Below are 25,423 nucleotides of genomic sequence, written 5' to 3' on the forward strand. Positions count from 1 at the left end.
TAGGCATCAGGCTAAGACCTTTCTCCATCAAAAAAAATGAACTGCCTCACTGTCTTCAGCTTCAATTTGAGGGAGAAAGGAGACAGCTTAGGACAAGAACAGCATATGTGCAATCCACAAAGGCAATTTGTTCGTCATTGACTGAATGCAGTTGAAAGATTACTCTCAATTTTCCTGCAATGTTTCCATCAGATGAGTGACCCTGAACAAAGAAAGTAAAAAAATTATCTACAGCAGGCTATCTCCTCACTCCTTGATGCAATTGCTTCTTAGTCCTAAGAAATGAAGTTTAACTTCTGCAAATAATTTTCAAGTTTTTTATTGAAAATAAGCATGGAAACAACCTCTATCTGTTCAAGATAGGAAAAAAAATTACATGTTTCTCTGTTTTTCAGAGGAGACAGTAAATCATGAAGAAAAAGACATCTTCTATAGAGGACAGATCGACAAATGAAGAATTTCATCATTCAGGACCATTTCTACCAACAAAACTGTGTTAAAAAAAAAAAAGAGTAAAATGCTCTGTTTACTCACAGTTTTTAAAACTGTGTTTAAAGAAAAAAGTCTAAATTACTCTGTAGAAATTTCCATCACTTTTTAACCTGCTGAATAACACTGCAGTAGTATGAAACTTTGTTAAATTAAACTTCCTGTTTTATTTTGAGATGTAAAGGGACAGCTTGCTTCAATCAGTTGCAACTAAACTCCACCCAAATGTCATAAGGCAAGAATTCAGAGACCATCCTGTGTGTTTTTCTCAATGTACTCCAACCACTTTGCTGAAGCTGCAAACCTTTCAGCTGCAGTGAACATTTCTGGTCACTCTCTTTTTCCTCTGTGTGCTCAGGAATACTGAACACCTCATAGTTCCTAAAGGACAAATAAGGTTGTCAGTTCCTACTATGCCTAAAATGTGGAAAGAACTGTAAGGTACTGAGGTACTGCTCTAGTTCCCTGAACTCCACATTAACCAAATGTGATAGGATAAGCTTCCAAAGATCTCTATACAAAGCTTAGTAAGAAATGGCCTTATGCAGCTCCTGGAGGTCCTAAAGGCCAATTATCTCTGAAATCCCAAACAGAACATTAAATAGATTTCCCAGCCAAAAAGTTTGTATGTGCCATGGTCGTAGTAGAAAAGACATTAGACTTTGGCTCAAAAATAAAGCCACTAATGTCAAATGCAGTGTATTAATTACTTTTGGAGATAAGGGGTTAGGAGACCAAGCTGCTTTGATGAGAGTGAGCACAGAAAGCTCCCTAAATAATTCACTGGAAGTTTCCTACATAAATCAGGTGCAAAGTATCTAAATATTGGCAATTTATATGGGCATATAGGCTGAGCCAACTTTTTTTATTTTAAAAAGAGGAAACATTTGATTTTAAACTACAGAACAAGAACTAATTAAATAGAAGCATGGGCTCATTTTTACCAAATACTTTGCCTTTAAAAAAAGAATTAATGAGATCAAGCCACACCACAGTATTTTCTTATCTTTTTTTCTTGCAAGCTATGAACAGAAAGAAACAAAGCTGGAAGTAGAAGGTTTCTGGAAGGCAGAATAATTGCCATGTGTCCTTTCACTAAGGCAGAAGAAGAATGGGCACATATAAAATTTTACACCTACATGAAATACTGATGAATTTTAAATCTCATAAAAAAAGACAAAAAACCCACGTATGTGGACATTGTCCTAAAGTAATCATTACCAAAAGTGGAGTATGAATGGCTAGCCAGAGTCCTACCTGATCCTCTTTCTAAATCACCACATTTACATAAGGAAGAAGTCAGTAAAATACACAAAAGTAACAAACCATAGTCACACTGGTTTTGCTGTTCTGAGTGTTTAGCAATTAACTGTTTTAATTTTTAATAGATTGTTTTTACCTTCTACACTACAGAGCAATTCTTTTTTATTCCTTTGACAACAAGAAAACAGAAAAAACCCAAAACTTTATTTTTATTTCAGCTGTAATGTTTTATTCTAGCTGAAGGTGATTTTTTTTCTTTTTAAATAGGTAGAATCAAGGCAGAAGACTACTTATAAATGAAAACTATAAGCATTTCATTAAGACGTTAAAAAGTGTTTCAGTGCGTAAAGAAATGTCTTCAATTTTTCTAGTTTCTTTTTTTCCTTAACAAAAACAATAACCTAGTCATGACAAGCTCTAAAAATAGGTCTGGCTGTCAAAAAAGTAGACTTTAGATAATAATTTCTTCCTTCACAAAATGAATCCTCTGATAAGGCTGATGCTGAATTCTATGTTTTTAAAAAATTTTTTCAAAGGTGCATTTGTATTGAATGTTTCCAAAGTATTCGTCTAAAATTGTGGCATGAAAAACTGAAAATATTTTCAAGAGCTTCTCTTCCATGGAAAATGCAATGTACGATTTAAAAAAAATGTTTTAGATAACTATGAACATTTCACCGCTTGATTATGCAATTACATTAATTCTGTATTTTTTTTTAATAAAAATCAATAGAAGATTTTCTGGAGAAGCACTTGAACTTTAATAGAAATTCCTGGTTATCAGAAGATTTGTTATTACCACAAGAACTCCTCCAGTAATGGCAGTTCATCCAAGACTGGGCATGCTCAGCCATTAGCGCTTTATCTATGTTCCTTGTAAACTCCTTAAAAGTGATTAAAACTCTTCCCATCCGGTGGGTATGTTATGAAAAAAACTCCTTTCAGAAGGCACAAGCTGCAGAAGTTTTTTTGGGAAAAAGGTCTGACATGGGAAAAGAACCTCAAGTCTCCAATAGAGACAAATATGGATTTTATTAATAAAAACTAAAAGAAGGATCCTGAGGGATACTATGGCAAAAACAAAATATATAGCTTGTATTAATACATTACAAAATTACCACCCTGTCAGAAAACAAAATGTATTACTTCAGCATGTAGAGCATTATCCTTTTCAAAACAGATGATGTCACAAACCATTTAAAATTCTCCTAACGTATAACCTTCCATGAGAATGTTCTCATAACATCTACTGTGTCTTTGACTTATGTCACAGTTCTTCATACATAGCACACTTTATACTCACAAAACAACTCATTTCTGGAGGACAATGTACAACAATCATGAGTCACAAGTGACTCATGGAAAAAGACAAGGTAGGCAGCTTACTTTCTTACTCAAGGATATGTTCTGTGCAAAAGTGACAGCAGAAGAATTTCGCAAGGACAATCTACAATGTGCTCCTACTCCTCTCAGAAGCAGGGCTGTTAAGAGAACCCCAAAAGCATTTTTCATTCATTAATATCACCTTTTAATTCTTCCTCCTTACCTGCATTTCTAAGTCCACTAAATGTAACTTAATACTGAATGTTGCCACATCTCTTTTCAGATTTTTAAGTGCATCTGTATCAGTAGCTTGTCATTCATTAATATAATGTATGTTTTCTTACATTTATTTCATTTCTTGCATTCAAACAAGTCATTCACGTACAAGACTGGCACACAAATATCTAAATCCTTTTTTTCTTGTGGCTGATTTTTCATGTGTGTTATGCCTTCATAAGGATGGTATAGGAGGTAAGGATGTCAGCTGTTTATGTCCTAAGTGATAAATTTTTTAAAAAACCCAAAAAACCAAAGTATGCTGAAGAGGCTCAAAAGTGACTAAATCAGTTTTGGAACACAAACACTTCTATTTTAGGATTAGCATATAAACTGAAGTTTAAAACTTGCCCTCAGTTGCAAATGACAGAAATCTGAGAAAGCATTCTGGAGATCAGTATAGGCCTTGTCCTTTCCTACCTCCTTTTATTAAGCCCTTGCTTCAATAATTCTTTGTGAGCAGCTGGTATGTGTACACTCTGGAAACCAATTTATGGGGTTATGAACTTGGAAACACTTGCCTATATGTTATGCCTGAGGTCATTCTCCCATCTCTGGAAATCCAAATGAGGAACTGCAAAGATGTACCAGTTTATAATGTATAGGCCTAGAAAATTTCTGCTTTACATTCAGTTTAGCACCATATGAATACTTTGTTTATTTAAACAACCAGCAAGAAAGACAGATTTTATTCTCATCTGGATGTCATCTTTAAAATAGATTTTACACTTACAGATGGTTTTAGTTCTCTTTTTTTTTTCCAAACTATGAGTAGAAGAAACACTTTTGTGACTATTTTAAAGGGTGTCCTAGCACATCATTAACACCATGCAAATTAGGTAGAAAGGTTACTTTGAAAAGCAAAGAGATGTCATGGTCTAGGACTCAAAAATGCAGTACTGGATTAGGACAAGCAGCATTTCAAGCATTTCATATCTGTCTGCTAGTATTCTAGGAGACAGAATCACTTTCAGCCTGGACAGAATAAGGCAGAAAGTATTTATAATGTTTGAGAATACAAATAATGACCATCAATAAAGAATTTCTTTTTTCTGTATCTTCAAACACAAATCAGAACACTGATTTTTTTATTACCTTAAATTGCAACTGATCATCTTTTAATGCTTGCTGTCATAGCATTGTAATATGGAAGTAAGAAACCAAATTATTATGGACACAAAACCAGAAAATAGCTATCAGTGTATGGTTCAGATTCAAGCACGACTATATCAAGAAGAATTGCACCCAGATGAAATAGCGGGATCAGAAATTTTATGACAAATATACACATTTTTCCAAGTCTGATTTAGGTTAAGATCTTGTGTAACCGTTTGGTTTGAAAGTCGTTATCAATTTTCATACTTAAAGGTAGGTTCCCATGTAATCTTCACTGATACTTAGAAAGTAAGCAGAGGTTCCTGTTTTGCACAAAAATACTGCCCATGCAGAGTATTATTTCTGAAGACTTAATCTGAGAATTTATAAAGGCGCAGTCAGTCAATTTGTGAAAAACTGTGCTGCTTCTTGAAAGCATTTTTTGAAGTTACAATTTTCAGTAAACAATACCTCCTCAGATCTGTCCATACAATCCAAATATTAAGCTTCTGTAGGGAATACATACAACATATGTGAGTTACTATTAGATTGTTGACTGTATGCTCATAACAGCATGCCACATTTGTGGCAAGAAGTAGATCACCCTGAAAATCATGAGAACTACAGAACAATAAATACATATTTCTTTCTTAATACACTAGACTTTTAAATTTTTATTACAGCTTAAGAGCCTAAGTAGAGTTACATGGAAAGGAAAATGAGCTACTAAAATGTTCAAACGTAGTTGAACATTCAATAAGCAAAATTAAAAAATGGGAACAGTCAGTTGATTTATTCTTCACAAATACAGGGTTAGAATCTTAAATGTGTTTTGGCTGACAAAGTTTATGCTAGTTTACAGCAGATAAAAAGAGCAAACCAAATTCCAGCAGAGCATCTGAATCTGATATGAATGTGTATCAATTACTGAAGAAGAAATTCTCTGTCTTAAAATACCCTACTCTTTTTTGGAATATTTATAATATCAAGCTTTTACTGCTAATAAAGATTTAATTTAATGGGGGCCATTATTCATGAACTTAGTCTTCACAAATTTAGAGGTATTGTCTTTACATGCTTTGACCGAAGATATACAACAAAGGGCTTATTCACCAATTGAATGTGATAATATTAATCCTTGACCTTTGAGAAAAGAAAACACTTCAAATGCGTTCAGCATATCTTAATGTTTTGGATATTCATTATTTCCAATGTCAGCCTGATGTTATTAAGCAGAGGAAATAGAAAAATACAAACTTAGTGTATAAGCCCCAAGTTTAGTGTCTATCTCCAAAACACATTGCCCCAAACAGCACTTGAACTCATAGTGCTAAAGAAAGTGTTTTTTTGTTTTTCCTCCAGGAGACAAAAAATCTGGTTTTTGTTTTTTTTTGTTTTTTTTTTTTTTAATGTAGTAATTGTCTCAGCATTCAATACTCTGCAATGTATTTGTCATTATGACAGGAAAAAATACAAAAATCAGAATTTTGCACTTCAGATACTCTCATGAGTCTTACTTTGCTAGTGAGAATGTCCAGGAGCACTTTTGATCACAGAATCAATTAGGTTGGAAAAGACTACTGAGATCATCAAATCCAACTTATGACCAAACACCACCTTGTCAACTAGACCATGGCACAGTGTCAAGTCCAGTCTCTTCATAAACATCTTCAGGGACAGTGACTCCACAACCTTTCTAGGCACACCATCCCAATGTCTAATCACCCTTTGAGTGAGGAAATTCCTCCTGATGTCCAACCTGAACCTCCCCCATTGCAGCTTCAGGCCATTTCCTTTTGTCCAGTCCCTGTTGCCTGGGAGAAGAGTCCAACCCCCACCTAGCCACAGCCTTCTTTCAGGCCTTGTGCAGAGCAATTAAGCCTCCCCTACAGTTCCTTTCCTCCAGGCTAAACAACCCCAGCTCCCTCAGCCATTCCTCACAGGACTTGTGCTCCAGACCCTTCCCCAGCCTTGTTGCCCTTCTCTGGGCATTCTCCAGCACCTCAATGTCCTTCTTGCAGCGAAGGGCCCAGAACCAGACACAGGCTGGCCACACTATTGCTGATCCAGGCCAGGATGCCATTGGCCTTCTCGGCCATGTGGGCACAGCTGGCTCATGCTCAGCCACTGTCACCAGCATTCCCAGATTTCCTTCTGTCCCCTTGCTCAACTTGCTCTTTAAAGACTAGTTCTATCATTGATTGAAATAAGTGGGAAACCCTCCACACTGATTGTCCTAGCCCTCTGGCCTAGGGCTTTACTTCCTGCACAGAGTGACTTCGGCTCTACCCCTGCTTAGAGAATTCTGTCCCTTTGATACAGAAGTATGGTTTATCTATTTAGGATAATTTAGGAGCATTTCCTATTGCTCCTTCCCTTTACTTATCTCTATGCTCCCTTCTGCTTAGACTATCATTAAAAAAAAATCCAATGCAAGAAAAAACCAAATCTGCAATTTTGGTTGCCTCATAATTTCAAATAAACCAACCTACAACAAAAAACATTACTGTAAGTCAAGATTTATTTAATATTTTCTGTTGTGACAGATGACTGGCTGTCATAACAATCAACTGTCACAGTATAATGGGGATTTTTTTAGAACTCATACATGGTAAAGAATGCAGTTCACCAACAATATTAAAAGAAAAAGGCCTATAACCTGATCCTAAATAGGAAAAAAAATCTTAAAGGATAAGAAGATATACTCAGCAAATGATTATTTGGAGCAGATTCTTGAGTAGACTACAGAAATGTTACATTACACTAAATGAAGTTACTGGCCCTTAACTTCTATATGTAGAAGTTCAGATTCCTGGGGATCATATGAAAGATACATATAAATAAGATACAATAAAAATAAACCCAGTTCTTCAGAGTCAACATGAAATCTCTACGCACTTCAATAAGAAATAAATTTCCCTACTTTTAAAATAAAAAACATGCCCCTAACAAGATTTTGTGGTTTTGAGTGAATACACATTATGGGAAATTATTCATTAGGCTAAAGATAGCCTGAATAAGACACTTCTAAAAGCTGATTCTTAAATATTCTGCATTTCCTTTGCTTTTAATAGAGAACTTAAAAAGAAGGGAATATGTTTTCACAATGTTCTTGGATGATGTGTCAGCCTCTACCATCCACTTTGAAGGACATGAGCAAAAAGTAAACTATCACATCTAAGCTTTATAAAATTGCACTATTTTTTCCAGCTTTTCCTCACTGCATAACAGCATAGAATAGCTCACTTAGAAGGGACCGACAATAATCATCTAGCTCTAATGCCTGACCACTTCAGGGCTGACAAAGTTAAATCACATTGTTGAAACCACTGTCCAAATGCTTCTTAAACATTGAGAGGCATGACTACAGCTGTTATGAAAATTAGGGGAAAAACCCATGACTATGGCTGTTATTAAAACTACAGTGTCTATATTTTAATGGCAACAGTTTAATATATGGAGACTTAGATAACCATCTGTGTCTATTCTGTTGACCAGAACCATTATATTTTTTCCTCATATTCATTTGTGTCTTTCAAAGCCTTCAGATAATGAGCCATCAATAGTTAATGCAGCAGTTGATGTACCTGGCTCAAGCTAATATAATTGATATCAATGTTTATGAAGCAGATACAGAGTGAAATGGGAGTACATAGTCTTGCTGATTGCTTCAGGCATTCACCACATGTTATTCCCCCTCTAAATATTTAAGTTTCTGTCTTTTTTCCACATATCCTATTTTATTCCTCACTGGATTGCCACATCAGTCTTCTTCCATCATCAAGTATTTATTAAGAAGTCCAAAGCTTTTAAGATAAAATCTCTTGCTTATAATTATTTGTGGTAATTATATATATACTGTATACACAGAACCTCACAACAGCAAGGAAATAAACTTATACCCGAAAAGAAGTCAAGTTGTTACTTGTAAGTGTAATTATACCTTTAACTGTGCTCTCTGTTGTCATCTTATTGCAGGGGTTCCATACTGCTGCCTCCTTAGCACAAAAATTTACTACCTTCTTGGTGTTTTCGCATGGTCATCTCCTCTGAGCACTGACTCTTTCTTCTTCACAAAGCAGCCAACTGACTGCAATTCCCTTCTCAACCAGCCACCCCACTCTTTTATAGCACTCTTCTTCTCATTGGTTACAGCTGTGGTCTATAAAAGTCATGCCTCCTCCGAATCTTTGATAATTAACTCAGCTGCAACTCCTTAGGGGTAAGATTACTTTCTATCTTTATTTTCCTATATTCCCTTATATCCCCCTACAACTCTGTTTGGAATATATGGTAGTTTAGGGAAAAAAAGATAGTCCAGAGAGGACCCAGCTAAAGCAGGGTCTTACCTACATCACAGATATCTCAATCTGTCTTTTCTCATATAATATTAGTTAGGAGTCATCCAATAGAATAAAATTGGTATTTAACACTATGAAAACAACTTTCATTCAATTTTATGTGGAAAAAAGAACTGCCATGTGCTGTTATGTTACATGTTCTGTTACCAAGGAACAAAAACCTTAAATTTTTCCTAAGCATTTGTTAGGTTGGACACAACTAATGCTTCAGCATTGTGTTGCACTTAAACTATTGCAACTTTATAATGCCAAGTTTTCTTTGATTTCCAGATGCTCTGTCTCCTCTCTACATGTAAATCCTGTAAAAACATGTATTTCCATATTTACTCTATTAGAACTAATAGTTATGGTTAGTATCTGATTTTTTGCATACATCTCAATATGCTTCCCCCAATGTTAACATCTTGAGACAAACAGCTAAAATAATTAGCAAAAAAGCATCATTCCCATTGGTTTAAGAAAATATTTCTGTTATTTAGGAATCTAAACTGATTTTGGCAGTCACAAACACTTGCTACTTGCATTGATTTTTGTGCGAACAGCATGGACTCAGAACACCTGAAAATTAACATTTCTATTTAGTAGCCAGCAAAACTATAAAACAGGAAATTCAGAGATAGAAACAAACACTGGCTCAAGCTTTAGTTTTTACACATGAATACAGAGCATATCACTAGATTTTTGAAACAGAAAACTTGGAACTTTCCCCTCAGACACATTTCACTCAGATCTCCATTTCACTACTTGGAATTTTTCTTAAGTTATTCCCTGGAAATTTGAGAAAAATGCATACTTTTGCAAGATTAAAAAAAAAAAAATATGGAGAACTTACAGAAGTCCTTCACACAAGAGGATGTTTTTAGAACCTCAGAAAAAGTACTGATTATTCATTCAAATATACAGGATGCCATTGGTACTCTATGTTCTTCAGCACAGCCAGAAAGAAATAAAGAGTGAAAAAACCCCATCATTCCATCTTCATCATAGAAACAAGAGCTGTTTTGAGAACAATACTGTGGGTCAAGCCATTATTTTCACCCAAACTGCAAATGCCCAATCCTAAATAAACAGTCTATTTTAATTAATTCTGTTTAAATGTGTGTATTTATTTCTGTCAGGCTATTTTATTTTTGTATCTATACATGTATCTGTGCAATGTCAGTATTTTGTACCCATGTACTATACGCACACACATCTAAAACAGAAAACACAACCTCAGAATAAGGCCCTACTGATTTCCTGTTGTCTCCCTATACTTTTCTTGTCTCTGGCAGTAAAAACCTCATTGCTCACTGCATTGGAAGAAAATGCAAGTCTATCAACAAAATTCTCTAATCACAATTCTATTAAAGGTTAACATTGATCAAATTACATAAACTGGTTCAATAAAACAAGGCCATTAAATTTCCCTCTTTGAATTTTCCCTTCTATCATGCCTCCAGTAAGCATTTCTAAATGAGTGGTGTCTTATTAGATCAAATAAAACCTTAATGATTACTACTATATTTCTATAACGGATTTTATTACTGAATTATTGTAGCTAACAATTACAATTTAGTTGAAATCTATGGGGTACCAGAGGACATAAAAAGATTCCTTTTAGTACTGGAGTTCCACACTCCAAACAATCCTACCATCGATATCCAGTAAGATTTGCAAACAGTGCTGACAATAATATCTATTGCAGAGAAAAAAAAAATATTTTTGCAGCATTCAAAAGAATTGAAACTCAACTAGAACTAGGTGTTTAGATCTCCACCAGAGAGATTCACTCTAATCACAACATACTCAGACTTGCTGGAAATAAACAAAAAAAGTTTAAAAAAGGAAAGAAAATAGACTTCCAATGGTCTCTTTCAGTGTAAATTATTCAATGATCTCTACCAAAGAATAGCATATCTAGACTGCTTTAGTTTTAAAAGGTCTATTTTAAAGACAGGAGGTTTTATACCCATGCATAGAAGAATTCAACTCCTATAAGTTAAGCTGTTTAAAGCCATGCAAACTACACATTGTGCTCCAGCCACAGCACCCCGACTTGCAGAAGGCAAAGGCATGGACTGGGAGAATGCAGAACCACCCACTGGAGGGCAAGTTTGAGATTATGTACAGGGAGTGCAAGTCCATAGCAGCTGATGAGATGCATCCACATGTCCTGAGGGAACTGATGAAGCGTCTAAGCCATTATCCATCATATTTGAGAAGTCATGTCAGCCCTGTGAAGTTTCCACTGACTGGAAAAGGAGAAAGGTAACCCTAATTTTTAAGAAGGGTAAAAAGGAAGATGTAGGCAACTGAAAGCCAGTCAGTTTCACCTCAGTGACCAGCAAGACCATGGAGCAGATCCTCCTGGAAACTATGCTAAGGCATATGGAAAATAATGAGTTGACAGCCAATAGTACTAAAAAAGATGTATCATATGGGCAGATTCCGATAATCAATACATGAAAAGACTTACAGCCACTAAAAAATAAAATCTGCTACCATAAAGGATCAGTAAAATCAGGACTTTCTGGTAATGTAATATTGAAGAGAAATGAACACAAATGGAAAGGCAGAAGGTTCCTCCTGAACATCAGGAAACCTTTTTTACGTTTTACAGTAAGGGTGACTGAGCACTGGCACAGGTTGCCCAGAGAGGCTGTGGAGTCTACCTTCAGAGATATTTAAAAGCCATCTGGACACAGTCCTGGGCAGCCTGTTCTTAGTAACCCTGCTGCAACAGAAAAGCTAGGCAAGGTGACCTCCTGAGGTCCTTCCCTACCACAACTATTCTGTGAATAATAATTTCTAAGTAAATCACTGAACAAGTATATTATTAATGAACAAAATAAACTTGACTAGAGAGTGGCAAGTTATTAACATCCTCATATAAATTAATACCTTTTGTACCTTGAAACTTATTCTTGAAAGGCTAAAAGCAGCAATAAAGTAACCAAAAACCAACACTCATTCAGTACTGTTTATCAGAATACAATTACGAATCTTAGGATTCTATCATAAGAGAAGTCATTCAAAGTCTTACAATGACATATGCTGTATTTTTCCAGTTTGTTTACAAGGTAACTAATCAAGGTGATATTTTCTAGACTATTTAGCTTAGAGAAGATTATGGTTAAATTTACTTGAGAAAGTTGTAACTAAACATTTTCCTCTTTTTAGCACTCAAAAACAGAGTTAGAGCTCCTAACCTTTTTGTAGAACACTTTCTTATGCTGCAGTAAAATACCTTATTTTACTCCAATAAAACAAAAACACAATATTAAGTATTTAGATTGCATGCTTCCTCATTACAGTGTATTTCATTGTACTTAGGTTTTTTTTTTTTTTCTGGATTTAAGAGTTGTGACCTAAATGCAATAAATTCCTGTTTTTGGGGATCATACAGTGCAGACCCAGACACACTTTCCTTAGAAGCTTCCACTATCAATAGGCAGCTTTGAGAAGAATAAACAAGATCACTTGTGAACTATATTCCAAGTATCTCCAGAATAAAGTTTGAAATAAAGAATCTGAAGAGGTGTTTTGGGTCCCGTTCACAGGTTAAGCAAACATATTTTGACATACAATATCTTTTATACCAGCTTCTTTTATACCAGTTATGGGTTTTCACTGTGTCTTGGTCTAAGAAAGATGCCATTCCTTCATAATGCAAGACCTTTTTTTGATGAATGATCTATCTTTATTCATGGTACCCTATAATCATTTATTCCTTCATCAACATTATTTTTGGCTTAAAATATTTTTCATCTTTACCTGTTCATTCCATCTTCCTGTCTCTCCAAGAAAATCTATGAAATCACTCATAGTCCCTGTCAAGTCAGTTTCCCCCAGAAATAAGAAATATTCAATTAGTCTTTTCAGACAGAAAATGTTACTTACTCTTTCCTCTAGCAATGTTTTTCTCCATCTCTTCCAATTTGAGGTCGACTCTCAATCACTACTGAGCCAAAACTCAGATAAATAAGGTCCAAACCACCCCTTGGTCTAACTGCATTAATATTTGCCTACTTCCAACACAAGTCTCTTACATAACACATTTCAAAACAATGCTTTCCATTTTTAACCTCCCACTGGCTGCCTATCACCATTGTAAATCATATATTATCCCTCTTTACTACAGCTACCTAAAAGGTCATGATTTTTTTTATTACCTGCTAGATATAAGGCATTCACCCTTTTACCATGCACCGCCATCCCACCTCTGTTACTCTTGTTCTTGTGTATTATAACACTCCCTTAGTTCAGAATTCAACTCAATTTTGTGTCATCTGAAATTTCCACAACCATGCTTCTTCTTATGCTCAAATAAATAAAAGCTTCAAAATACATTAACTACTACTACTCTCCTTTTATCCTGTCAGTCTACTGTAAGTGAAAATTTTTTCTCTCTCTCCTTTATTACTGACCTTATTAATTATTATATTGCTTTTCCTTACACACCTCCCATCTATCAGTAATTCAAATGACTTGATTTCAAAAGATGTAATTTTAGGGATTCTGTAGTTCCCCAATCTAAAAAGTCTGGTACCAAAGAGTCATGTTGAGTTACTTTGTATAAAGATAATTTTGATAAACCGTTGTTATATTTTTAAGTTAGCTTTTTGACATATCATTACATTTTCCTCCAAAACAAGATTAAAGTCTTCCCTGTTATTTTATTTAGACTAGCTGATCTGTAATTTTCTGCTCAGTTTTTCCCTCCTCCCTCAAACATAGCTGTTCAGTTACAGACAGATGCTCATAAAGTTAAAACTGCCAATCTAATGGAAATAAAATTTATTTCAATGGTAGCACTTAGCATGACAACTATATTTCTGTAACTCAGATTTGAAAGGCATGGTTAATTGTACATTGTTCTGCTGCAATGCAGACCAGTATAAAAACTTAAAGACATTTACAGTCATTGGCTGCAGCCCTAACAGCTGTAACAGCATTAACTAATAACACAAGCTTCCTATTTAATGTTATTTATGATTTCCTATTTCACATCAGACAAGATTTTTCAATGGCTGAGTTTCATGAAAGCTCTTTTTGTGCAGGTTCTATTTATTACAAGTGTAATGATTTTTCCAGAACATATTTTTCACTGTAAACACTTAGACAATAAGCAAAAACAGTGTCCCAACAAAAACGCTTTGGAATATAACTGTGTCAATACAGACTTTCTACTCATAAGGCACAATGTAAATACTAAGAAATAACTGAATTTTGAAAACCACTCGAGGGATCAAGAACTAAAAGAATAAATTCTGATAAAGCAAGACTCATTAGATGCCACAACTACATGATAATTATCACATAGATATCGTATATTTATATATTCTCCCCCTAAACTGAGTAAAGAGAGAATTCTTCCTCTCCACTAGGTAATAAGTCCTACGTAATATTTTGTTAGAAGGCTACAACAGGAAGTTAGCAAGGCAAGTTTGCCATTCATAAAACCATTAACCAAAAAACTGTTAAAGTACTATACAGAATATCTCAAGTCCAGAACTGAAACTAAATAGTATGGCAGCGATATGAAAATTACATCCTTGAAAGACTCTATTACTCAAATGTTGTATTACTAAGCCAGTGTTCTGTACTTATAAGAATTTAGTTATTACATGACGATCTAGATAACATATTTGATGGACTTAAAACCTGATTCTGCTTTAAGGTGTAACCAGTGTGTCACACAGTTTCTCATATGGGAAACCTACATCTCTCTCAGATATAAGGAGGAATGCTACCTGAAACACATTCCCAATGGTACATGGTAGACCAAAGCATTCACCTGACAAATCTATTGCTTTTAGCAGATGTATAGCTATCATTCAAAACTATGTAACAAAATTTAATTTTAATTTTTATTTCTTTCTAGAAGAAATAAAGAATAAAATACTATAGTGATCCATTTCCTTAGAATTCATTTCTTTTAGGCTCTGTATGGCATTAACACTGAATATTATTTTCCTTAGCTAGACTCCAGTATTTTAGCAGGAGTTCTGCATATGCAAGATTTGTTAGTGCTTAGACACCTGCTAGTGCTCAACAAAAATACCTCACTATGGGCTCAGTGGAGAGTGCATCAGCACACTGAAAGGGGCTTAACAGATGCTGAGTGTCCTCTCTTCTTTGGAATTCCAGCAGTAAATCTTTGAATAAAGGATTTATGCTGTCTTTCACTTACTCTTTTCTACTCTTCTATGTAGAGATACCTGTAAAAAGAAGCTCAACTGCCCACAAATAAAGAGAAAAAAAGAATAAAGAACCAACCTTGATTTTACAGTTTATCAAGATCATTGCTACTCCTTTTTGTTTGTCCCAAAACAGCTGCAGGCATTCTCATTGTCTGGAGCTCTTTCTCTTTCTCTATCTCTCTTTCTCTCTCTCTCTCTCTCTCTCTCTCTCTCTCTCATTTTGTCCTATCCCAAGATATTTCAAAAACCTACTGAGGTTAGCCCTTGAATAGGGAAATGCTTTTCCCTATTCCAGAGGGTGCCACTTTCCTCTTCTACCCTTAAATTTTTTTTTTACTTATTGCCTCTTTATTCCAACTACACACTTCCCTAATTCCTCCCTAGGCCCTAATGGTCACATTCTCTAATACATGACAGCTCAGAGACACAAAGAAAAAAACATGGAGTAAATCTGAATTTTGAATCATGGTATCTTTCCAACCTCTGGCCACATTCACAGACTGAAGTAAAATCTTTCTTTGCTTTTAATTCCAGTATATTAAAAACAATTATATTGATGCATATTATTGACATATATTACAGTAGTATTTTAAATGAAGTCACTCAGTTTTGAAGTTCCTAAAAATGGCTAGGGTAACTTCACATAATGAGATTTATATAAATATTTAAACTTAATTGAATTAAAATATTAAAGTATCAGTTATTTTTTTGGGGTTGTGTCGTACCTTATTTAACTACATTAGTTAGTTTTATTGTTTATTAGAACTCTCTAGAAAACATTCTCATTCTTCTTTCTTTATTTCTACCTCTAGATCTTTTATTTAAATGATCCCTCACCTGTTGTAAATGCTAGAGCAACAGCCAAAAGAACCAGTAGCTACAGGCCTTCATCTTGCTCTCCTTCAAGTCAACAGCATTACTCCTGTTCTTAAATATGAAAAAAGGTCCCATAGAGGTCAAACCTGGTTCTATTGAAATTCAATAGGAGTTCTGCAGCTGACATCAATGGGAGCAAAATTTGGACCTCAAGGAATGCATAATGATTAGGGTTAAAGTAATTGGTGTCAACGCAAAAATTAGTGAACCTAAACAAAAAGAAAAAGAATCTTTGTTAACAACATACCTGAGGCAGTGCTGAGTTCAGCTGTCGCTGGAGGGAATCTCTGTCGTAGATGACATCCTGTAGGCGTTGCTGTGCAAGTGACAAGCTTTCCTGTGTCTCCCGAAGGGTATCCAGGAGACGGTCCCTTTCATCCAGCATGTTCACCATCAGCTGCTCAAAATGAGAATCCGAGTCCGAGCCACTGCTTTGGGACCCCCGCTGACTCATCGGGGTGTCCTCGTTTATCGTTGGCATCACTTCACACATCATTTCTTTAAAACAAACACAAATCAAGGAACAGCTCTTCAGTAGCGAAAGCATTTGAGGGTGTTTCATAAGAGGAATAATAAACTCTGTACATGGACACAGTTAGTAGATTATTGCATTGTTCCCACTTTTAAACTTGCATGCAATGTTAATCAGTTGATCAATAGAGAGGGATTAAATACAGTGACTAATTCCATAGAGCAAAGACTTTGAATGTGCTTCCCAAAACTAAGGAAGAGTGACTGGAAGGAGATGGAGGGTTACAGAATATTTAAATCAATAGTTTTGGAAATAATACTCTCTTAAAATAACAGAAAATACTTCCTCTGCAATTTTAGTCTCCCTTATTTGTGGCTTTTCTCCCTTCTCTTACTTAATTTCATTGTTGAATTGTTGGTACTGATGTCAATAGCTGCCACTAATTGCCAGATTTTGTCTTCCTCTAGGCAATTCTACAGTACAGCTCAGGCTAACCATTGATCCAGTATCATGCTGCCTTAACAATGCCAGGTTAATCTATTTTTCTATCCAGTTATTCCCATCCTCAGGGGAAGTTATTCTCCAGTGAGCTTGTTCAGTAAGAGGTCAAGAACTAGAAACTCTGCTAATTATATCCCTATGATATCTTGTGCAAATTGAATTACCAGGAACAGAATCACTGTTGTTTGTTTCTTAAATCTGTCCTGAGCAGAGCAAATAACATCACCTAGTTCCATACTTCCGCTCCAAAGCTTTTTACGTAAATCTCAAACCCCCACTTCATGTACAGTGAGGAGCTTTAGGCATCTTCGGGAGAGCCTGCTGATGTTGAGTGCTTTGTCCACTGTCCCCAGGGACCCTGAGATGTGGGATGCCAGCCAGGGGAGCCTGTCTTGCCTCCAGGAACCTCTCACAACATCGTGTAAGTACAGTGCACTCAGCAAGGGGCCATCACCAGTCTCCACTCAGCTCCCACCTGTGGCAGACCAGTTTGGGATGGTCATGTTCACAGTGAGCAAAGGGATACCTAAAAAAATTCCAAGGCCTTCTGCCACTTGCTCAGTTCAATGATAACTTTTTGGTATGCACCAGGTGGCCAGAGACCATGGTCTCTGCATGCCCATTCCCCAAAATCAAAGTTAACACTTTGGATTGTCACTGAACCCTTTCTGCCTCACAATCATCAACTCTCATGGGTCACACTTCTTGTCCTAGGGGATTCTCATTCTCATTTCTCAAGAAATTACTTCCAATGTGCTTACACATGGTTTCTGGTGTGAAGGGCACAGCATTTGCTACCCCTGCACACAGGCTGTGGCTGAGTGAGAGTGGTACAATTTTGCGGGAATGCTGGTGAGTGTGTGAGAACAGGTAGGGAAAGCTCTGTGTGGACAGCTGTTGCTGCCTCAGCACCTTGCATTCACACTAGATAGGAAATCTCTTCAAGTCTTTATGTGGATGTGGGAAGCCATATAAGTGATTGTGGGGTTATAAGGGAATCCATGAATGCTCATGGCACTATTATCACATCTTGTCCCTCTCAGCTGTTGCATTCAGGGAAGGCAGGGGCCATGCATTGTTCTTATTTTGAATCCCTGGACTGCATTGTTCTGACAGCACAAGTAACAAACTTGGGCTATGACTAAGACAGCAGAGAAGGCAGGGAATGGGTGGGCAGTTCCTGGTGTAGGCAGCTGCTATTTGGAAGTTTTCTCCCACAGCTCACAGCCCCAGGAGAATCTTTAAAAGGTACAGCAGTTCTTGCAGTCAGCCTGGTGATGTACATCACTTTCTGCGAGTCCGGAGATCAATGCCATTATTCCACTGGAACCACTTGCATCCTCTCCCTCCCCCACCCTGAGAGTGAAGAGAAATGCAGCAAAGCAGTCTGTTAACCTGAGCCAGACAGAAAGGCTGGGAGGGTGTGACAGAAAGGGACATTTGGACTCTTGTAAGAGCAAGGAGCAGGAGATATGGGAGAGAATCCTGGATCATGACCTCACACAGATTGTTTGTGGGGGTCCATGAGGCCCCCAAACAACTCGGAAGGAAACCTGGCTTCTCAAAGTGTCTCTGGGTCACCAAGCCACAAAAAAAGTAACAAAATCTCAAGCAACTGCAGGTTTGCTGTGGGGCTTCCAAAGAAAAATTTCTTACAGCCTTTCACGAAAGACCTAGTTTGCCATGCTGTTCCATTTACTATGATTTGTGTCTTCTTGCCTTTAGAAAAGCATTTTTGTTTTCCTTTTTTAAAACTTTCTTGGCATTTATCACTCTTATATGTGCCAACACATGGGATGCTTTCAGTGTCCTGAGGCAGCCACCATTCAACACTGTTCCCAAGCACGTGCTGAAGAATAGAGCTACTTCCCCAGGACCTTATTACACCTGTTACAAATTTCTTGCTTGATAGCAGGTAGGAATCAAAATACTGAGAATATTTGAAGAATTTTTAAATGAAGAAAAAAAAAGGAAAGAAGGCTTATCAAGCGGGACTGCAAGAAAGCTAGGGCAGGTAAAGCAGAGGAAGAACTTCACAGGAACAGAGGAGGAGTGTCAGCAAACAGATCGATCACAGCCTAGTAGTATAAGACTGGAAGCTGAGGACAAATAGAAGGTCACATATGCATTTGGATCTTTATACAGGAAATGAAATATGTCGCAGAGCTACAAGAGTTCTTGACATTTCCTGATGGTGTGTGCATGTATTAGTCAACCTTTGGCTAACCACAGGATGATGTTGTTCACACACAGGGTCAGGAGATTTAAATGTAAGAGTCAGCTCCCAGCTTAGTTATCCCTGAAAGGAATTTAGTTTGCATACACCAGAAGGACATAGATGACCAAGACAACACATACAGACAGAAACAACTGAGGGATTCATGCTGAAACATAACATAAAAATAGTACTGCTAGGATCAGTTTGGTCTCATAGCTGATGTGGTGATGTCTTGAGTAACCTGGATTATATTTTTAAAATTTCCAATAGGGAAAGAGGGCCATTTCTGATTTTCCTGCTATTAAATTTGAATTTTAAACCTAAATTTGGTGATTAAAAACCTCCATCACCCTAACAATTTTTATTCTGGTTTCATAATATAATCAGCTAAAATATTTCATACTACGAAATTAGAAGGAATCACTCTACCTATCTACTCTTCCCCACTTGCCACAGACCATAAATCTGTGTCAAGCTCAAGTATATTTTCTATGGGAAGGATTTCAATCATCAAACACTGAAAGTGATCTATCTAATAAGTTAACCAGAATAAACCATCCTTTTTGTGTAAAATGTATTCCTTTTTCGGTTGTATTTATAGGGGAGACAGCCACATTCAATGTGGCTGCAGTTCTAAAAGGCTCAAAATGAGGCTATTTCCAAGGCCACTTCAATTACACTTCAGAACTACCATGCCACATGTACTTTTGCAGCTGATCTCTGCATTTACATAACTTTTGAAAAAACTCAATATATCTTTCCCTATATATGCATGAATCAAATTTCATATACACAGGACAGCTGCATCCTGGACTTAGTGATATATGTATGTACAGATCAATGCATACATAGCAGGTATTTGTCTCAGGTACTCAGTTCTTACTAAACATGTAGATATCAATTCCACTCAGAATTGAACTGAAAAAGATAAATAAAGAACTGCCATTAAGCTTTCTTTTTGTTCTCCATCCTTACTGCTCCAAAAACTGGCTAGGCTCAGAGAACTTGATTTTCTAAACCATAGCTGCTAGGTAGACCAAGCACATCCAAACTGACATCTGGATATTCCATGTTTTCTAACTGTGTTTATCAGCTTGTCATATGATTGATGGAATATAATTATATGCCCAGGAATGACCCCAAAAGATCAAAGACTAGAATGAAGACTCCCAGCCCTCCACTCTTTTGAATTGGTTTTATACAGCTTAATAGGCTGTTAGTTTCTCATTCAGCTCTGAATGCACACTGAAAATCATATGCATAAACATCTTCGAGTCTGTGCATATATTTTAATCTCTCCACTTGGTCTGCACATGTCAGCTCCTATGTTGAGATATTTGTTACCCCAGCATAGTATCCCTTTCCTTAATCTATACATTCCTATCAACTCCCACAAGGCAATTACAGTTACATTTCTTTGATGAGTCCTGCTAGTGAAAAAGAATTCAGAGCTGACAGCGACAAAAAAGGGAGAATAAACAAAGACAATCAACAATGTACATGAACCATTAGAATCCTGTCTCTGAAGTTTAAAACAGAAACCTTGAATTGCATTTTCACAACTCCAAATTGCAAACTGCCTTCTCTTAAAAGTTTCAGGTAATGTGACAAAATCTAAATGTGACAAATTTGGAGTGCATAAATATCTGCCTTAAATTTCTGAAAATTACAGTTAACACTGAATTTTCTTTTATTTTCCAAACCTGCAGTGAGCAGACTCATCTCGTCTTGCACTTGGCCCAGCACTAAGCAAGTTTTGCACTTGGCCCAGCACTGAGCAAGGGGTTGTCACAGATGACTTCCAAAGGTGCTTTTCACATGGAATAATTCCATGGGATAGGACCCAAACAAATTAACCACCAAACAAATCCAAGAACCCAAACCCACAGATTTGCTTCTTTTCAAAGGAATGATGAATGATGTTGAATTGAGTAAACTCATGTATCTGTACCCAGCCATAAGGAGGCACCTTTGCAGAGACTAAAATCCCACTGAAGGATTTTACTAAGGATTTCTTTACCAAGACTTGATACCTCAAATCCTACTTGGTTACACCAGTAATGCTTAACCATGCATCTGGCAAGCTACTGCAGCTCATTGTGCCACCAAAGAACTGCAGGCTTTTTCCCCAGAAAACAGCAGAGAAGAAACTGGGGGGAAAATGGAAGTAGAAGGTGAGCAGGTCATTAAGACCTGAACTGACCAATTATTCATCAGGAGAACATGAGGTACAGACCAGGTAACCACAGCAACCCACCAGGGAGTGGGCAGCCACCTTGCTCTCTGAGAATTTGAGAGAATCACAGAATACTCAGGGTTGCAAGGAACCTCTGGAGATCATCTACTCCAACCTGAAGGCATGTTAAGTGGAACACAGGCAGCGAGGAATGATCACTGAGGGAGCTGGAATTTCTTTCCAGTGGGTGTTAAGAACTGCAAGCAGTGGATTAAACATCTCTGTCCCGTATTTTCAAGACCACAGAAGTCCATGATAACAGAATAGGCTCTCCTGCACATCACTCTGTGCAACACTTCCCATGCAGCCAGGATTGCAAAGAAGAGGAAGGAGAGGAGAGAAAGGAATAAGCAAGGTGGCATATTCTTCAACTGAAAGAGCTGACATTAATAGCTGAATGGGCACTATATACCTCTTCATTCAAAAGAAAAGAAGGAAAGCTTGTGTTCTTTGCCAGAAAAAGGCTGACTTGCCCTGTAGTAATACGACTTAACTAAAGTTATGCTTGAGTGATCTAAGCCAACAAAAGTAAGACTTTTCAAATGTGTTTCTCTTTCTTTAAATAGAAAAATAAAAGCTCCATTGATACTGAACTTACTACTTGTATAGTACAAAGTTTATCACTTTACCCAGTATCCTGAATGCAAGTAAAGCAATCCCTCAATGAAAGATGCATTAAGTCACCAGCATTTTATTGTTAATATATAATCATTGTTCCTTAGATCCATCCTGAGCCACAAAGCAGATATTACAATTCCCTTGGGCAGGGTGCCCCCACAGCATCCAAAACTTGCAAGGACTGCAACATCCAGTGAACTTGTGTAGCACCTGCAACTATCCCAAACCCCTGGAGAGGTTCTGAAGGGGGAGCAGAATACTGGCAAATTCCTGCTTCCCTTGAAATCCATGTAGCACATAAACACTCCCTAGAAATAGACTTTTAGGTAATGAATAACTTTAGAACTCTTCTAATTCAAAACAAAACCTAGACTCTTATTTAGTAGTAGTTTTGGACCTGTGTGCTCAGGCATCACAGCCATACCCAATGGCAGCTTGAGAAGCAGGACACTGAAGCTCTCAAAACACATTATCTTTCTTGTCCATCGTGTATCCACTGCACCATCTACTACAAAGCTTTTTCCAGGTTGACTGGTTCCTAGTTCAGTGTTTTCTCCAGTTATTTGCATGGAAGCAAACCCAGCAAATACTTGAATTCACGGAAATTCTATCATAGACTTCAATGAGTTTGGATCAGTACAGATGGCTGAAAAAGTCACTATCATAGACAAGCCATCAATCTTCTGTCATTTTACTCCCTCCAAACAAAGGCATAAAGATCACAAATGCCTGTTTTGTGATACCAGGGAGCATGATGGATGTTATGTGACCACTGCCTACTACATTACCAGAAATCATGAACAGGTTTCCCCTCTAAACACACAACACCCAACTGGCAAAAAGTAATCTGTTTTACTAGAGGGAGAAAGAATGTGGTTCACTGTGATTAAGATTTTTCAGGCTGTATGCAAAAATGTCATAGCAAATCTATAGCATTAGCTGCATTATGTCTCCATCAAGAGTGAACTCTGTATTAGCTCAAATTAGGAATTCTGCAGCTCAGTTTAAACATCCAGACAAGGGGAATGGACAAAAATTCCAGCACAGAGCACAGGATATGGCCATCCTTGGTTAAGAGTTATATAAAGCTTCTTTTCGGGAGGGACTCCATTAACAAATTAATTGATAGCAACTCTCTTATACTAACTTCTCTCTGATTATGATCATGTATGGACCAGGTGTCAAAGTATGTCCTCAATACTGACTTTCTCTAAAACTACTTGAAATTTCTGTGGTATGTATCCTATAGAGGTGGAAAATGAAAAAGTTGTCTTCCTTCTTCTAACTGGACCCCACCCTATTTGGCATTTTCTGTTACCTCAATTGTCCAAGAGTCTTAGAATTATTTATTCAAGTGAATATTGTTACAAACACTTCTGCAATCTCATTTAGCCTGGAAATTATTTACCAGATGGAGTTCTTTCACTTGGGAAGCTCTGAGAATAAGAAGACACAAAGCTACTTGGCTTCTGCCTGACAAAGGCTCTTAGACAAGCATTCATTTTGCTCACCTTGAAGGCCACCACCTTAGATGTGAATCTAATTTTAGTCCCTCACCTTTCTCTCCATAACTGGCTTTAAAAGCTTGTTTTCTGTTTGCTCTTGTGTTTGATTTGCACACCACAGCTGAGGAGTCATTTCAAGCTACTTATAATTTTGCTGCAGGAAAAAGAAGTAGAAATCTACCTACCATACATTCTAGCCTGTCCACAGTGACATCAGCTTGAAAACTCATTTCATTGGATCATTCTGGGTATTTTGCATTTACAAGCTATTTTTTTCCAAATCGTTAAATAGATATAGTGACTGATAAAACCAGATCTTACTGCAATTATGTCTCTTCAGATGTCCTCAGCAGGATCGCTCTTAGGCAGCACAGTGTAATTCCAATAAGGAAAATCCTTCCTATTGTCTGAGTTGCATTACATGCATATTCCTCCTCCTAGTTAACTCCTTACCTGCCAGCCTCCACTAAACTATGATATCACCTTTAACAGAAGCATCCTGCACTCCTTCCACACAGGAGGGGTGGTCAGCACAGTACCTTAGAAAAAGGACTCATTCCAAGTATCTGTTCTTTATGTCATACCTCTCACCTCCCACCTCCCTTAACCACAACCAAAAAAATAAGTTGATGTCACATTTTTCAGTCTGAAAGCCCCCAACTCCCATTACAGAAATGCATTTAAATACCACACAAGTGCTACAGCAAGAGGCAGACAGCTAGATTTTGCATTTGCATCTCATCCCCTGGGGATATCGGGGCTAAGGAAGGAATATCTAACTCAGAAATAGAAGGTTCAGTACCTAGTATCTTTTATTTCGGCGTCTGCTATTTCACTTGATCAATAACAACCGCAGTCTCCACCGGCTTCGAGCGGGGACTCACACAGCCGAGCACTTCTGGACCATCTTCCTAGAAATGGTGACACAGGCGTTGCTCCGAGGAACCCCAAGCCCCCGCACCCGTCCTCCGGCAAGTCTCGCTGCTTGGCACCTCAACATTTTCTTCGGTCACTTCGTCAGCAGCCAAGAGGAGAAGCATCCATGGGAAAAATGGCATATTACAAATTTTGCTTTGGGAAGCAGAGCTCGGTTCAGACCATTGTCGGGAGGAGGAGGGGGGGGAGCGGCTCTTAAAGCTCCAGCAGCCCCTTTCGAGCAACAGCATCTTTGCAGCTGGAGGCAAACCATCATAGGGGGAGGGGGCAGGGCGAAAGCATCTTTCTTTTATTTATTATTTTGCTAAACTTAACTGACGGTATCTGGCTTCCCCGACTCTTCGATACCTCCCAGGCTAATTTATGCCTCTGTGCGTGACAGAAGTCCACACGCACGCACGACTGCCTGCATGATCAAAAAGCAAAGGCGGCTTTCTGCTTTACAGAGAGAAATCCTGTGCCCACGGCTCGCCGCTGCCCGGCTGGCACATCGCTGCCCGGCTGGCACCGTGCACAGAGCCGGAGCGGGAGCGCCCCGGGCGGGGGTCACCCACGGCACGTGGCCGCGCCCCGGGCACCGCTGCCAGCCCCGCGTCGCCCGGGGACACCGGCAGCGACACTGGCACGGCAGCGCTACGCTACTACACCCTGTAATTCAAGGAGCTCAGGCAAACGCCACGACATCTCTTCTAACCGTAGAGCGTAATAAAGCGTATCATCTGCGGTAATCCGGCCGTGAGAAAGCAGGGATAAAACCTGCCATGATCTCAATAGCCCGGGCGTGTAATTATTATCAGACACTGGGGAACGGCGGGCGCCGCAGGAGCCCTGTGCCCGGGGCCGCAGCCCGGTGCCGGAGGGTGGAGGCGGAGGGAGCAGCGCGGCAGTGCCGGGCCGGGCCGGGCTGGGCTGGGCTGGGCTGGGCGCGCTCCCCGGCGCGGGGACTTCCCCTGGAGCCGCTGCAGTGGTTTTCACCAGTCCTTAAATAAATTCTGAAGTAATCGCGTCTCCCTCCTCTGCCTCACGCACGCGGCTCCCCAGATGCTGCTGCCGCTGCTTCGCGGCTCGC

At 38.0% G+C, this 25,423-nt stretch overlaps 1 protein-coding gene across 4 annotated transcripts in view; it reads right to left on the reverse strand.

Annotated features, from left to right (window-relative positions):
* Nucleotides 1-24,471, reverse strand: part of PPFIA2 (PTPRF interacting protein alpha 2) — a 288,804-nt gene extending 264,333 nt beyond the window's left edge. For 3 of the 4 annotated variants that reach the window (XM_064702001.1, XM_064702002.1, XM_064702000.1), the window contains exons 1-2: nt 24,221-24,360; nt 16,116-16,366 (exon numbers count right to left, since the gene is read on the reverse strand). In XM_064702001.1, the coding sequence (XP_064558071.1) occupies nt 16,116-16,364 (249 nt within the window). In that variant the 5' untranslated portion in view covers nt 16,365-16,366; nt 24,221-24,360. Of the gene's footprint in view, nt 1-16,115; nt 16,367-24,220 lie in introns of all 4 variants that reach the window. The other variant, XM_064702003.1, reaches the window with a different exon arrangement.
* Nucleotides 24,472-25,423: the final 952 nt, after the last annotated feature.

Source organism: Zonotrichia leucophrys, chromosome 1A (genome assembly GCF_028769735.1).
Source record: "Zonotrichia leucophrys gambelii isolate GWCS_2022_RI chromosome 1A, RI_Zleu_2.0, whole genome shotgun sequence".
Lineage (NCBI taxonomy): Eukaryota > Metazoa > Chordata > Aves > Passeriformes > Passerellidae > Zonotrichia > Zonotrichia leucophrys.